Source organism: Mchenga conophoros, linkage group LG10, assembly GCF_057382185.1.
Source record: "Mchenga conophoros isolate Kocher_MC1m ecotype Shallow Benthic linkage group LG10, M_conophoros_male_GT1.1, whole genome shotgun sequence".
Lineage (NCBI taxonomy): Eukaryota > Metazoa > Chordata > Actinopteri > Cichliformes > Cichlidae > Mchenga > Mchenga conophoros.
The window spans coordinates 21,000,450-21,016,272 of record NC_140535.1 but is presented as its reverse complement, the minus strand read 5'-3'; the positions used below and the strand labels follow the sequence as shown (position 1 = coordinate 21,016,272).

At 40.5% G+C, this 15,823-nt stretch overlaps 1 protein-coding gene across 2 annotated transcripts in view; it reads right to left on the bottom strand.

Annotated features, from left to right (window-relative positions):
* Positions 1-15,823, bottom strand: part of LOC146565846 (replication protein A 70 kDa DNA-binding subunit-like) — a 48,597-nt gene that overhangs the window by 15,369 nt on the left and 17,405 nt on the right. For both annotated transcript variants that reach the window (XM_085289256.1, XM_085289257.1), the window contains 4 exons: positions 9,693-9,885; positions 5,230-5,366; positions 4,495-4,643; positions 1,443-1,572 (listed from right to left, as the gene is read on the bottom strand). In XM_085289256.1, the coding sequence (XP_085145382.1) occupies positions 1,443-1,572; positions 4,495-4,643; positions 5,230-5,366; positions 9,693-9,885 (609 nt within the window). The remainder of the gene's footprint in view (positions 1-1,442; positions 1,573-4,494; positions 4,644-5,229; positions 5,367-9,692; positions 9,886-15,823) is intronic.

The window sequence follows — 15,823 nt, the reverse complement described above, 5'->3', positions numbered from 1 at the left end:
CTTGTCTTTGCACTAGGATGATGTCGGCGTAAATGTGCAGTCATATTCGTTGTGTTCCCACTAGTGCTGTCAGCGTTAATCTCGTTAAAATGACATTAACGCCATAACGCGGCAAATCTCCGTTAACGAGTTACCAGGGATCGCCCCGTGCGTGGGGCTGGACGGTGTCAACACGTTAACAAGCTAACTGTGCTAACGCACTAGTTCTCACAAATTGAGCATTGCGTGGCACATCCGACATACTGTTTTACTTTTGTCCATGACGCGCTTACCTTCAGGGTCATACTTCACATGAAAACCAAGATAGTACCAAACGCCAGCTCTGGTGGGGGAGGTTCAATTTCGGGTAGCGTTGAGGCAGTTGCCATGTTGCAACGAGCTTAGCTTCTGTCTTGCTAGCTTGCGCTGCGCTCAGTGGATCCGCACTCGACAGTGCAGCCTAGGCGAAGTAGTCGAACGCAGATCCAGTGAGTGCTCAACACAGAGAGCATCGTCAGAAGAAAAGTTGATAAAATAAATAAAAAATTTTGTGTTGTTCGATACATATGCGTACCGAACCAAAAGCACTGTATCGAACGGTTCAATATCGATATGAGTATTGTTGCACCCCTACTGTATACGTAATTCAAGAAAGCCCAATCCACACTGTGAAGGTAACAAGAGCAAGCAAGTTAAAGTTAAGAAATAAAAAATTTAAAAACAGCATTACACTCCTGACGTCAAAGTCCGTCAACATGATGGATTTGTCCCTGTGTGACTGGAAACTTTCAAAGCATTAAAGCTTTAACTCTTTGATTTTTTGGGGCTGGTGCCAAAACTCAATGTTTACAGTGCTTGTCTTACAACGCCGGAATGATTTTCTGTTATCAACCTTGGCTGTACTGTAGCTATGCTGATGTTACATCATCTGCACAGGGTCTCTTTCATTCCTCTTCAAACAGTAGCCAGCTGCCTGAGTGAGAGAAGGATTTTCTGACTCACATATCAATCTGCTTTCTACCAAGATTTTCATAAAGAACTGACTCAGAAATCAAACTAAAACTGCAACACAAACAACAAGATTTACCCTTTTGCTGTTTAACACCTTATGGTTTAATTTTGATCAGATTCACTGCAGATCTCACACTGTGCATTCAATGTAGCAAGCACTATAGCTGCTTGTGGTTCATAAAACAGTTAATAAAACATAAAACAATCAAAGACTGTAAAACAAAGTCACCTAATCCTAACTGCAAAGAACATTTTAATGGCGTCCATGGATCTTACTTTAGTCTCGTCCACCCCATTCCTGAAATTTATTCTGATATTGGCTGCTATTTGGGTAAACCATCAGTGATTTTTATTTTATTTCCCTTTTAAATCTAAATGCATGTAATGATAATATCTTTGGAAATAAGGTAATGCAATGTGTGTGTAAGTATGTTTGCATGTGTTGAGGTCACCTTCTCTCCATGGCCCATGTCTTCATTCTTAATGTCGCTCAGTGTTTTCCAGTTCATGTTTAATCCTGTGCCTGCTGACCTGGTCTCTGTCAGCGACTGGCTGTTGACTGCAAAGCCTTCCCGGTCATACCTATAGAGATGACACGTACATGAATAAATATGCGTCGATTAGGCATAGCATTATAAGCACTGACAGGTGAAGTGAATAATACTGATTCTCTCTTCATCATGGCGTCTGTTAGTGGGCTGGATATATTAGGGAGTGATTGAATATTTTGTCCTCAAAGTTGATGCGTTAGAAGCAGGATAAATGGACATGTTTAAGGATTTCAGTGAGTTTGACGAGGGCCAAATTATGATGGCTCGATGACTGGGTCAGCGGGGTGTTCACAGTCACAATCTATTAATAGCAGCCCAAGGAAGGAACACTGGTGAACCAGTGACAGGGTCATTAACGGCCAAGGTTCACTAATGCATGTGGAGAGCGAACAAATGAGCTACTGTAGCTCAAATTGCCGAAAACGTTTATGCGAATTTCTGATTAAAAAGTGTCCGAATACACAGTGCATCACAGTTTCTTGTGTACGGGGCTGTATAGCTGCAAAACAGTTAGGGTGATTATGGCCCCTCTTCACCACTGAAAGTGAGGATCAGAACTGGAGCAGAGAGCAATGGAAGAAGATGGCCTGGTCTGATGAGTCACATTTTCTTTCACAACATGTGGATGGCCAACTTTGTGTGCATTGATTACCCACAAAACACCTGGCACCAGGATGCACTATGAGAATAAGGCGAGTCGGCAGTGGCAGGGTGATGCTTTGGGCAATGTTCTGCTGGGAAACCTTGGATCCATCCATGTGGATGCTACTTTTACATGTAGCAGCTACCTAGACACTGTTGCAGACCATGTACACCCTTTCAGTGAAATAGCATTCCTTGAAGTCTCTTTCCGCAGGACATTGCACCCTGCCACAAAGCGAAAATGGTTCAGGAATGGTGCATGAGGTATTTACTTGGTCTCAAAATTTCAAAGCCCTCAATCCAATCAAGCATTTGTGGGATGTGCTGGACAAACAAGCCTGATCCATGGAGGCTAATATCTTGGTCCAGATACCACAGCATACCTTCACGGATCCAGTGGAATCCATGACAAGTCAGGGCTACATGGCAGCAAAAAGGGTCCCAACACAATATTAAACAGGTGGTCATAATGTTATGCCTGATGGGTGTATGTCCAGGCATGCCTATGAACCAAAACACATTGGTATATTCTTTTTAAATTGTCATGCACATTATACAGAGAGCAGGGAAAAGAAATACGGATTTGATAAGTCAAAAGAAAGCACACCGTATGCTTGAGGACACAAGTAAAGATCCCTGGATACTGAAAATATTAAACTACACTAGATGTTCCATAAACACTGGACCTGAATATGTTCAGCAGTGTATCTATTTGTGAAAAAGAAAGTGTCAAAGCAAATGTGTGTATATTTTTTTACATGTTTGTTCTATGGCATTTTCTTGAGGAGTAACTAAACTCAATCACTAACTGCACTGTATCAATTATAATCCAAATAAGCATCTTCAGACATGTCTGAATCGCTCTTGTAACTGATTTCCAGACACAACATCCTGCAAAATATATGATCTGACATATGGCTGCCAAATGCATTAACAGACCATTTATCATTTTTTCTCTGCATACATTAGTATCCACATACACAGTTCATTCACCAAGTGAAAAATACAAATAAATAAAACCTATGCATAATAGTGTCTATGCATGCCTTTTATTAATTTATCTACCTTTTTAATATACCATCTAAAATCTTCATGGATCAGTGTGACTCCTGCTCAGCAGTCTAACTAAGCAGTGCAATCTAATCAACTCATCATCCAAATTCATCAGCTTCCTTGAATTATGCAAAGAAGTCTGGTCCAAACAATCCCACATAGCACTGCATCGCCACAGGAAGTAGAGTCAGACAGACCTCCTTTGTCTTTCTAAAGCACAGACCTAAATATAAAAAAGAAGTGGATAACTGTCTGGTACTTGACTAACTTCATTGTCATTCATTGACTGCTGCCAGCATGTAAACTTGAATAAGCACCAAACAGCAGCTGAGATCGAGAGGAAAAGCTGCGGATTAGAGGAGAATGGAAGGAGTGATGAAAGGAAGGAGGGTGCTGTTCTTTTACTTAGTTAGCCCTTTAAATATCAACACCAGAGACCAATAAGACCAAGATTAAAGCTAGATCAATGCAGCCTACCCCTTCACTTTCTCCTGCACACATAAGTAACTGGCATAACTAATATAACGTACCCGTAAAAGTGGCCAAAATGATCAATCATGGAACAATTAGCAGAATTCATAATGCAGTCATTAACAATTTAAAAGTGTGAACAGAACCATGCCTTCGGGAACACGCCTGAAATTACTGTATTTACACTTTGAAGGTATGAGTGCTGTTTGACGCAATTTAGTGCCTACGAATAGATTTCAAGAGTAGCACACAGGAAATCATATGCACACAGAAGGATTGTTATGTACACACAAACACACACACACACAGAGGGAGAAAAAGGGAAAAAGCATTTTTGTTTCAACAGTGTCCAGACTTGGGAACAGCCTTAATGAGTGAATGAGTCATAATTCAAAATCCCTCCACAGGAGCTGCTAATAAGAATCCAGTTTGATGCTGCTCACCACGTTCCCATCTTTGTGAGGAAGTACAAAAGCAGTTAGGAGCTGGAAAACACAAATACTTGTGCTTTGTTTCTGTGGTGCTCCCTCCTTCCGCCCTTCTGTCTACATCCTGTCTCGAGTCCTGCTGGGACTGAGGGGGCACATGCCACCAGTCTCCAGCCAAGTAATCAGTGGGGCTTTGCATTTATATTCATGTGTGAGACGCCTGGTGGAATTTACCATACTTCATTTCATTTGTATGAGCAATGCAGTAGGGTATTTTTTTTTTACAAAGAACTTCTTGATGTGATTATCGGTGCAAGTGTATAATTGTTGGTGTATTGCTGCACATCAGAGTGACTCACCAGGCTCTCAGTCTAAAGGCCTGTGGTATATCTGGGTTGACCATGACTGTTGAACTGAACAATGCAGAGAGAGATCTTCCCCCAAAATCAGACAATCGAGCTCCTTTGATGGCAACCACTGGCTGTGTAGAGCCATCAAAATTTTCTGCCTGGAGAAAGAAAAAAAAAGAAGAAGAAAAGTGTCTAAGAAAGTAATTCAGGAGACAGAATGTGAGGCTGCAAAAGCAGTTGTGTTATTGTCTCTTACTTGTTTAGTCTGTGTCTGCAGCTTGAAGACACCAGAAAGTAATATTTGGTATGGTGTGCTTTCATAATTGGACAACCTACAAGTTAATTTGAAAGTCATTTTTGGATTTCTGCAAAAAGGAGGGGATTAGCTCTTGCAGATCGAATGAGCTTAGAGAAGAATAGTGCTATTTCATGCACATTCGAGAGTTATTTAGCCTTCTGTCTCAAATAGGAGACTCTCGTCCAAAAAATCACTGAAGGTCACAGGAATGATTTGACCGATCCAAATTTTACAGCCCAGAAAACCTAATCAGAGTGTTTTTGTACTCGAGAGCACCCAAAGAGAGATGTGTGACTACACATGCATGGCTGTATGCACACACACATACATGGGCAACTACATAAACACGTTCAATTAAAGAGTGCTCAACACTTTTTAATGTCAAATTGGAAATCAATCCATGGATACAAAAAGACAGAGAGTGAGAGAGAGATTACAGTTATTACCTCTTCGCCCCACAGTGTGACTGTCACGACTTTGCCTGTTTCGTCGATTATGCTGAGAGCCCTCTTGGAGACTTCTCTGCTGTTCTTAGTGGTGATACGGGATACATCCTCAGCACTCTTACATATTCCAATCACATCTAGAGGTAGAGAAAATCATTTTACAACTCCATCTCTTGATAACAGGAAGACAATATCCTTACAGTTGGGCATGAAAAAAAGCGTTATGTGAAGAGCACCTCCTGAGATGTCTCTACACAGTGTAGAATTTAAAAATGCCCCCTGGATATACTCTACATAATGTGAAGTGTTATCATATCATAAGCAGTAAAGGCCCAACAGAGCACAGAGCTGACACCCCTCTGATATTGCCAAGTTACAGCAGAGTGACATAAATGTCATACCAGGCTGGCTAACACCCAGCACCACTTTCCAAATGACAACAAACACACTCATCCCTCTTTCAAGTTTCTTGTCATGTCAAGGCCTAAACACTTCATTCAGGATTACTGCACTGAGGAGCAATGAGGAGCTCTAAGATAATAAAGAAAAAATGATAAAAACAAAATATTCAAATACAGATTTCAGTTCGACTTGAGTCAACAATTGCTTTGTTCCTTTACAAGATGGAATCAAAATGGCATGACTCCACCCATAAAAAGCATAAAGAAAACATGACTGAATATGGCAGATTTCTCCATCTAGGTAGTCTTCTTAAGAAGCTCATCACAATTTCCTCCTGCTATAACTGGATCACTCCCTGTAAGCTGTCTGTTTCAAAGTGCTGTAAACAGCCACATGATGGCATTCACTGTGGCATTCAGATCATTTGTTCCCTCAGATACATCAGAAAATGACAGAATTGTGCACTGATAGTCTAACCATGGAGGACAAACTGGTAGTGCACAAACATACTCCTGCTAATACACCTGAAGTTAAATCTGAAGTACCTGTACCTGAAGTGTACCATTTTCTGGTTGTGGCTAATAAAGCCGTTTGGCTTCTGGGTCAAAACCCAGCTCTCATCTCATAAATCAGGTACTATTTTGTGTTTTGCGGTCATTGTCTCCAGCAGTGTATTTCATAAAGTAATTATCGTCACACTGTGAAGAAACTGCTTGGTACCAGCATCTGCTGAGGTGTGTAGTCTGCTACATGTGCTGCAAACAGTACTGTAGTATTATAAAAATGCTGCTATGTAGTGACACCACTGATAAATTACCCCAAATATCTTTTCCATGCATTAAATTCTGTAAAAACAACAAGCTGTCATATTAACAAGATCAGACATTTACATCATATCTCTGATGGGTGATTATAGGTATCAGACAGGCGTTGACTACCTGTCATAAGAAAACACAAATATTTATTCATTAAGCAAATAACAAACTAAATAAATGTTTTATACCAAAATCTAGACAAGTCAGAAATTAATCAAGTATGACATCCATCCATTTAAACTATTTTTTAATCAAAAAATAATCTTGTTTACAATGGGTTTTTTAGTTTTTTATAAAAAAGCAAATGTGAAAATGCACAGATAACAACAATAATTATATTTTAGTGTTAAAAACAACATTTGAATTAAAACGCTTGTGCATAAAGGTGGATTAACCATTACTGAAAGAGAAGAAATGAGTTTTGGTACAAAATACTGTTACAAATACTGTTTTTACTATTTTACTATTACTATTTTGAATATTGCCATCTCTGAAAAGCCTCATTGCGGGTGACCGTTGCCATTTCACTTGAGATAAATGATGTTTATAACATTATTTATCTCCTTGTGTACGTGAAATAAAACACAAAAAAATCTACGGGGGGGGGGGGGGGGGGGGGTCTGTAGCACGTTTCATGGTGTCCTGAGGATTTACACATTTGTGTTCATGTATTTAACAAAATAACTACACTGAATAACAACACCTTTTTTCAGATCACTCATCTGGCCTTTCTGCCTTCTCTGCTAGCCTTTTTCTAAACTCTCCCCTTCCTACCCATCCTCCCGGTATTTCTGTCAGTGCTCTCTCAGCCCTCCTTAATTCCATTATGATTGAGACGTCATCCACCTCTGAACTCCATTATCACCACAGGAACAGGCTGACAGTTCTCATTACCATGTTATAATCCCCTATTTAACAAAGGAGTAGAGTGAGAGGCAGTCGAGGGAGAGAGCGAATAGAGAGTCAACAGATGACACACGGGACATGTAACACTGCCCCTCTGTGACCAACGCAAACACACTCCTACAGCTAAACTGCTCAGTGCATCTCTAAACTCTTTAGTGTGGTGCTGTGCTGGTAGTTTGCAATAATGTAACCATGTAATATAACTGTTCAGGATGTAAACCTACATGGAGCTTTCAATTGGTAGGGTACAGCCAGTTGCTTATATTTCTTTCTGACCATTAATTTCTTTTATAGTGTGTCCAGCACTTAAAAGATTCAACATGCCTGCTTCTGTGCTATCAGTTGTCTTACTTGCTCTGTTAGCCCATGACGCTACAACACTGGATTACTGTGCAATGCAAAAATCAAATCTCACACAGCGCACAGCTCTAGCATAAGACAAACGCAACAGACCTGAACTTTTCAACCTACAGACGCCAGCAGAATAGGTTTCATCCAAATAGGATTTAGTGTAAAATTCCTCTTTAATCTTGTTTTAAAAAGCTGTTTGTTTTTAGCTTGCACAAAAAATGTATTGGAATAAATAAAGAACAACTAAGCAACAAAAACAACATATTCCTGTGAGAATTACATCAAAAATCACAAACTAAAGTGAAGTCAGGCCAATAAAAATCAAAAGAGAAAACTGATTTAAATTTGACAAATCTCCCCTTCAAGGTAGTGTCCTTGCACATTTCTGGACTCCTTCCAGTCTGACTGCTATTTTGTTTTATTGTTAACTGAAGGCCCTTGTTTGTACTTGTGCAGACTATAAACATCAACTTCTGTGACGCTTTCACATTCAGAGCTCAGTCTCGTTGTACAAGTCGCAGATTAAACAAATGTTATGCATTGTTTTTTTTATAGTTATTAGTCTAGAGGGCATTCAGAGAAAATAAAGCCTGGAAAACAGTATATTTGTGTATATATATATATATATTTTTTTTTTTTTCCTCCCTTTATGGGTGGAGATGCAGATCTCTAAAACTGCAGGATGTAGCGTGCATACCGCCTAGAAAAAGTTTTTTTTTTTAATCTCTATTACCCTAACTATAAAAATGTCACTCATACCTGTACATCGTGACACTAATAAAAAGGACAACACTACCAAATTACTGTCTCTCAAACCTAATCTTCATTTGGATCATCCCAATTTATCTGCCATGAAGATAAAACTTAAATGTCACGCACACTGTGTCCAGGAGCCACAACAAAACTTAATAAAAACAGCAGAATAAACGTAATCGTCTTCCTATGACTTCTCTTACAGTATGCCTGAATTAACCTTGATTTTGATCCTGCCGTAACAAATTTTCCCAGAAAATCTGGCTTACAACTGACACGACCGTGCCTGTCAAATAGATTCGTTTTTTGTAGCATCTACACCTATGGCCTAATTGCCTAAACAGTAGAAGCAGAAAATCATGTCTTGTCATGTCAACAACAGCCCATTTCTAAAAACCATAAACCATTCTAATTTCACAAGCAATTTAAATTCACTTGTGACATACAGCAATTTCTCTTTCAAATTAAAAGTATAAACAAAATGGCTGGGCCAGACCAGTTTAAATTGCAATCAGATAGTATGATACTCCATGGGCAAAAAAACACTAACTGAACCAGAGTCATAAAGCCTTTATCTAAATGATTTTTGATTTTAAAGACAAAAAATGAATCCTAATTAAATGAGTAATATTCATAAGGTTTTCCTGTTAATGGAGTCAATCGAATGTGGTGTACAAGATAACATCACAGAGAAAAAAAATTACCTAAAATTTTGTTTTAGGTAAAAATATATAAAAATATTCTTTCATGGTTGAGAAATGTGTTGTATTCTTTGCCTGGATTGACTCACACAACAGTCACTGGTATGTTTTTTGTTTTGGCTTCTGATTTGTAAAACATACACACGCACAACACAGTTGCTGAATCACACTAAAGTTTCTATCTTTAACGCTCTGTTTAAGCAGTTGTTCCACAAAGTTTGAAGAGGCTGTGAGTCAGGTCATCATCAGAGCGCTCACTGCAGTCTGCCGATTGGTGTGACAAATTCCCATCTGGATGAGTTCATTAGTAATGTTTCTGAGCTGTGATTGCAAAAACCGAGCTTGTCAGATGCAGTTTGGTTTTGTGAGGCTTAAAAAAAAGAAAAAGAAGCAAGTAGTCACGTCTCCTGCTTTTGCCTTTTTTCTAACCATCCTTGACACTGAAGCTCTACCTGCTCACTCACTGTTAAGTTTTGATTTTATCTGTTAAATTGGAGAAATGTATAAATAAAGTGTGATGAATGTTGTCTCCTACCAATGATAGCATCTTTGTCTCGATTTTCCAGCTCTGCGATGGGCACAAAGTCACAGTGCACTGTGGGGATGCTCTGATTGTCATCACATGGCACGATGGATGAGTAAGCGTGGAGGGTCATCTCGTAGTCGTTCTTCAGCGTGGTGTACTGTTTGTTGGCCGGCTTGAGTGTAGCCTTGGAGATGTAGTACACCTACCGAGAACATTAGATCAAAGTTGTTGACATCATAAAAATTTGACTTGAAAATCTGCAGTTTCCTGTACATTTAATGCGATTGATTGAGTGGGTCACCAATTTATTGATCGTGTAAAAGGAAATAATTATTAAAAGGCTGCTTGTGTTCAACCAAAACCTAATAAGAGTTGAAAACCTTCAGGTCCAACTAAAATGTGGTGCCATATCAGCCCCATCAGTCCTCTAATTCACCAGAAAATGAGAAGCAGCTGAGAGCGAGGCTGCTAAACAGCATAATTTAAACTCAATCTGCGAGGCTCACTTCTTCATTTACTCTCCCAAGTCTCCGATATCCCCCCTCTCTTTCCGCCTCCCAGTTTGTCTCTGTGACTCTCTTCTTTTTCCTTCATTCTTCCCCCTCTGATTTACCCCACACAGAGATGGGAGCATGAAACCAATGTGATAAGCATTCTGGCTGCTCAGAGCCAGTCACACCCACTCACTGCTCTGTCAATACCCAGATCACGAAGAGACGATGGATTCGTTCCTTTATCTTTGGAGGGCAGAGGACACAAATTGGATATGAGCCTGTGTTGGGAGTCACTGCCAGTGGCTGATACCTGAGCCAATGTGAATACCAAAATGATAGCGAGGGTTAATTGAGTTATTAAGCTCTGTGGGCGGGACTAAAATACGCAAGCGCTTTACCATCTGTTCTACCTGTCAGGTAATCGGACAGGTAGATAAGACAGGAACAGGTGGCTGAGATGATTTCGACTGGTGTTTACTTAATCTTTCTAGAAAAAAATTATTGTCAGTGATTATAGAAAGAAGGAATCTATGTGCAGTAGATTTATTTTTACTTGATTAAAAATGTACTCAGTTCTTTGAGGTTTCTTCTAAAACACAGAAAACTAAATTATATTTATATTACTTGCCAAAATGATTTGTATTCTTGAGACAGAATGAATGTCTTCAATTATTTTTTTTACCCACAAAACATTTACAGGGCTGAAAGCGCAAAAATGTTTCCTTCTGTATTAAGTAGTGGGTTAAACAAAATTTTGTTGCAGATAAAATTCTTGGTGACTCCTATGTTCTGTAACGTACACTGAACGTCATAAATCAAACACACGCAAACGGAGGAGGTAACATCACATTTGCAGGGTGGTGATACAATGAATATAATATATACATGGAAATCAAAAGAATTAGGATTTATAATATGCTACGCTCATTATAGAAAGATTTATCATTACAATGCAGCTGACACGTTTAACAGGACAAGGAAATTATTCACAGGTGGAGATAAACATCAAAATATCCAAAAACTGGTACACAGATTCCTATAAGTGCTTTTTTGATGAAGCCCATTGGTTATTTGAAAACTCAAGATGGTAGACAATTTCATGTTAGCTGTCAAAAAAGGCAAGAAAACATAATAGTTTTCCAAAGTAAACTAGAAATCCAAGAATGTGTCACGGTTCGGGGTCATGTTGACCCAGCTTTCTGTTTCTCATGTTTTGGTGTTTTTCTAAATTATGATTTATGATTTGATTAATCAGTGATACTGTTTTGATTATGATTATTATTTAGTAGGTTTTGGTTAGTGTCAAGTCTGTCTCTCTCTGTCTAGTCCGTGTCTTAGTAAAGTGTGTTTTGCTTCCTGTTTTACTTTGAAGGTTCTTGTTCCTGTCTGATGTCAGTGTTCCAGATTTGCTCTCCCTGTCTTGTTAGGCCTTATTCCTCCCGGCTGTGTTCCCCTTCTGTCTCTAATTCCTTGATGACTCCCTCAGTGTATTTAAGCCCAGTGTGTCTTTGTGTCAGTGTCACGTCGTTAACGGCTTCTACTCTCATGTTAACTGTGTGTTCTGTCTGCTCGCCTGCCTGCCTAGTTCGGTTTTTGTATTCCCAGTTTAGTGAGGTTCCTGTTCTGTTGCTATCAGCAATAAAGCTGATTTTTTTTGAGTTTATGTCTGCCTTCGAGTCCTGCATTTTGGGTCCTTTCTCGCCGTCTGCCTGCACACGGCCATGACAGAATGATCTTGATGTCAAATCATACACGACTGAACACATAAAAGTCAACTATAGAAGGCTGAAATTACTCAGAATTGTTTTTTTGTTTTGTTTTTTTTTTTTTTATTTGCAAATATGGGTGTAGTAATAAACATCTCCTGCATGGACCTTTACACTCCTCACTGGTTACTCAATTCTCACCTACTACTAGGGCTGTTCGATATAACGATATATATCGGATGACGATATAAAAAACGTCCATCGTTTCATTTTACGTTATCATTTGTTTCGTGATGTCGCAAAATAAACTGTTTACGGCAATATATTTTTCATCGTTTTGATGGTCACTGTAGTGGCTATATTCATTTCTTAAAGTTCTCTCTTTCTCTTATATTTAATATAAACACACCACGGACGGAGAAGCGCCTGTTTTTATGGGTTGTGGTTAGCAAAAACGACGGTAACAGCATGCGTGTCCGCTTGTTTATGTTCCACATAAACCTTTCACAATAAAGCTCAAGATCCTGTTGAGACTTTTCAAAATAAACTGAATCACGTGAAAGAGCAAATTATTTACGGATGAGAAGTAAAAAAGATCCGCCATGTGCTAAAAAATCAACCTTAGACTCAAACGTTAGAACAGGCTTTTCCCTGCAGCACGCTGTGTAATAAATACTCACAAAGAAAACGGCGGCCATTACAACTTATGTCTAAAAATGTATAGTTTCATGCATCAGTTAAAACACTCGACTCCAGCTACATGACCCGCAGCTGGAAAAACTTCCCACAAGTCGAGCTGCCCGAGATTCACAGAATTTACAGAAAATGTTACATTTTTGTGATTTATATCGTTATCAGGACGATAGAGGTTTTATATCGGGATATGAGATTTTGCTCATATCGCACAGCCCTACCTACTACCACCAAAAATCATGTTGTTTATAGTGCCTCGGGATTGAATAAGATAGAGAATGGATTGGTATATCCTTACCCATCCATTCTGGATTGCATGTGAGTGTTAAAAATGTGTCTGTAGGTGCATATTTAAAAGTGCTTGGGTGCTAGGTAAGTGTAATCTACAGTCATTCCCCATGAACTAAACTAGGAGACATTAGAAGATGAACTAACATTAAATCTTGACAGTGTATTTTAACTACTTACATTAGTTAACCAAAGAAACAAACAGCTAGGCATCACAGTGTTACATTAGTTGCCTCACATTAAGGTTTTAGGTTTGAATCTATCCAAAGAGCTGTAGTTCACTGAAAGTAGCTTTTGGTGTGATGGTAAAAGGTTATCTCTGTGTTAGCATGTTACAAAATAAATGATTAAGAAAATTGACGACAGGGTGTGTGAGCATGAGAGCTGAGCAAAGGGTAAAGAAGCCTTCATGCATTGAACACATAGAATTCATTCAATCAAAAATTAAGAATAAATCAAGAATAAATTGGCATCGGATGACTGTTAAATGTCTGAACCTAGTCGTAAGCATGCTATCAAAGAGGTAAAAGGGTAATCCCTTTGCTTGCACAGCACAGTGCAATTTTTATTGGCCCACTGGAGCTTCACTGTCAATGTCTCATTGCAATTATTTTGTTTAACATTTGACAAAAAAAGGCCTGAAGAACATTCCAACTTCCCCTTTAGTGTGTTTGTTGGGCAGCTTAGATAATGTCACTACAGATAAGAATATCGCCCATATGGTTTTCACTGCCCTATGCATAGCAAAGAAAACAGTCCTCATGAACTGGAAAAATAAAAATAATCTTAATTCTAACCAATATAGGAATTATCTATTAGATTACATTAGTCTCGATACAGCCTCTGCCACCACATCAGATCAATTGCTCTGGGCTCCTTTGATTAGCTCCATCACCTAGTGGGGGTGGGGGGTCATAGTTTGGTCCCACCTTCGCTGTTGTGATTGGTGTGTGGGTAGGGACAGGCTTAGGGCATCGGGGGGGTTCCCCAGGAGCATCTTCCTTGGGGGGCTCAACCCGGGGTAGCGGTCATGGCCTATTAGGGGCTCTGTTGGCTCTAAGGTATCGGTTTCCTCGTGGCTGCGGGCAGCGGGGCTAGGGGAGGGTCTGTGCTGACAGACGTGGGTTACTGACCTGGTAGCCTGGCTGCCCCTGGGTGGGTCCGGGACGGGCGTGAGGTTCTGGGGGCGCTCAGTCTCTGAGTTGGGGCCCTGGCCGGGCCTCGGGGGCTTGGGTCCTGGTTGGTATGTTGCTGGGGTTGTGGGCGGGTGGGTGTATGGGGGCCCGGCCCTGGCGCAGGGTGCCGCCAGTGAACAGAGCCACCTGGGGGGCTCTTCAACTGGTGGGGGAGGTTGTTACACCTTGCAGGAGCTCTCCTCTCTTCAGGAACTCACTCTGCAGGAGGGGGAGATACAGGAGAGGTGGAGGAAGATCTCAGCCTGGGCGTCTATTGTCTTGTGTAGTCTGGAAGATGAGTCGATGACGGGGTGGGTGCAGTTTTCTGCACGTGGTGGGGTTGGGTGGGCTGTCCCGGACTCTGTGGGGCCGGGCGTCGCTGCTGTTCTGGGCACCGGTCCGGATGGGCCTGGGCCCCCTTTCCCTGGAGGGTTGCGGAGTATGGGGGTGCCCACTGGGGTCAGCGGGGGAGCTGGCCCCAGGGAGGGGTCACTTGCCCCTCCCTTCCTTCCCTCCCCATCTCCAGCTGCCTCCCTCTTCCCGCCACAATCACCCACACATGCAGGGCCTTGGGGTATCACCAGGGTGCAGGGGAGGCTACCCCCCCTCTGTCCCCTTCTGGCTTCTTGTGCCTCAGTTTTATCTCACAACTTAGACATTCACATTACTCACACTCTCATCACACATACATATAGGATCTTGGGGGTGGGCATGCTACACGGACTCCAAAAGACCATCAGGGTGTACACCTCACCCCTGGCGTCGTTGCCCACCTCTAAATTTTAAATACACGTAGACATCGAGGGCTATCAGGAGGGGCTATGCGCTTACCTGCTGCTCTGTGGCAGGTAGCTCCATGCCCTCCTGGGTTTTAACCCTTTAAGACCTACCATAGAACCAAGTCCACCAGAGCTTATATTATATTTTTACATGTTATAGAGCCATTTTTGGGAGCATTTCAAGTTGCTATACATCAATACAACGATTACAGCCTAAATTTTTATAACATGCATGCATTAAGTGCATAGTAATTACATAAATTGCAAAAAAGTGCAATAAACTACAAAAAAATTTTTAAATCGTTTTTGTTTTTTAACATATATTTCTAGTTAGAGAAATTTAAGAGGCTTATCCCTCAAAACTGTAAATACAAAAAAGTTGCACAAACTAGTTTCCCACCACAGGAAATTTATTTTGAGTGTCTTCATAGTTTTATTTGTAAAATACACCAATTTCTATACACTGCAGGAAAAACGAAAATAAATATTATAGTGCAAATTTGCAAAAAAGCAGCATATGCATCAAAATAAACTATTTCCAGCAGTGCAATATGAGTCCTAAGCATCCCAGAAACGACACAGAAAGTCATAAAGTCAAACATAACTTTTAAAAACACCAGTATAGGCTCATGAGGCCCTGGTGGTAAAAAAAAAAACTACATTTCCGCGAAAATGACGTCACTTCCGGTTTTGGGCAGGTCATGGCGGACATGCGATAGTTCAAGCTGATGGAGTAGGAAGTGTTATGAACAGCTGATCGGATCGGCAAAGCAAGTTTCTGGAATATTATGTTTTTGTTGCTGCAAGCGCTTTTTATGCAGTTTTTGCAAAGCTATATGTGGAAGGAAACCGTGACCTAGGACAAGCTGATGGCATAAGATGTAAGTACAACTCCTCCGGTTTCATATGCAAAAAAAATTATTGTGCTAGCTCACGTGGTTGCAGTGCTACCGGGATTTAAAAATAGTTACGCAAAACGGAGCGTGCCCGCTCTGACCGGTTTTA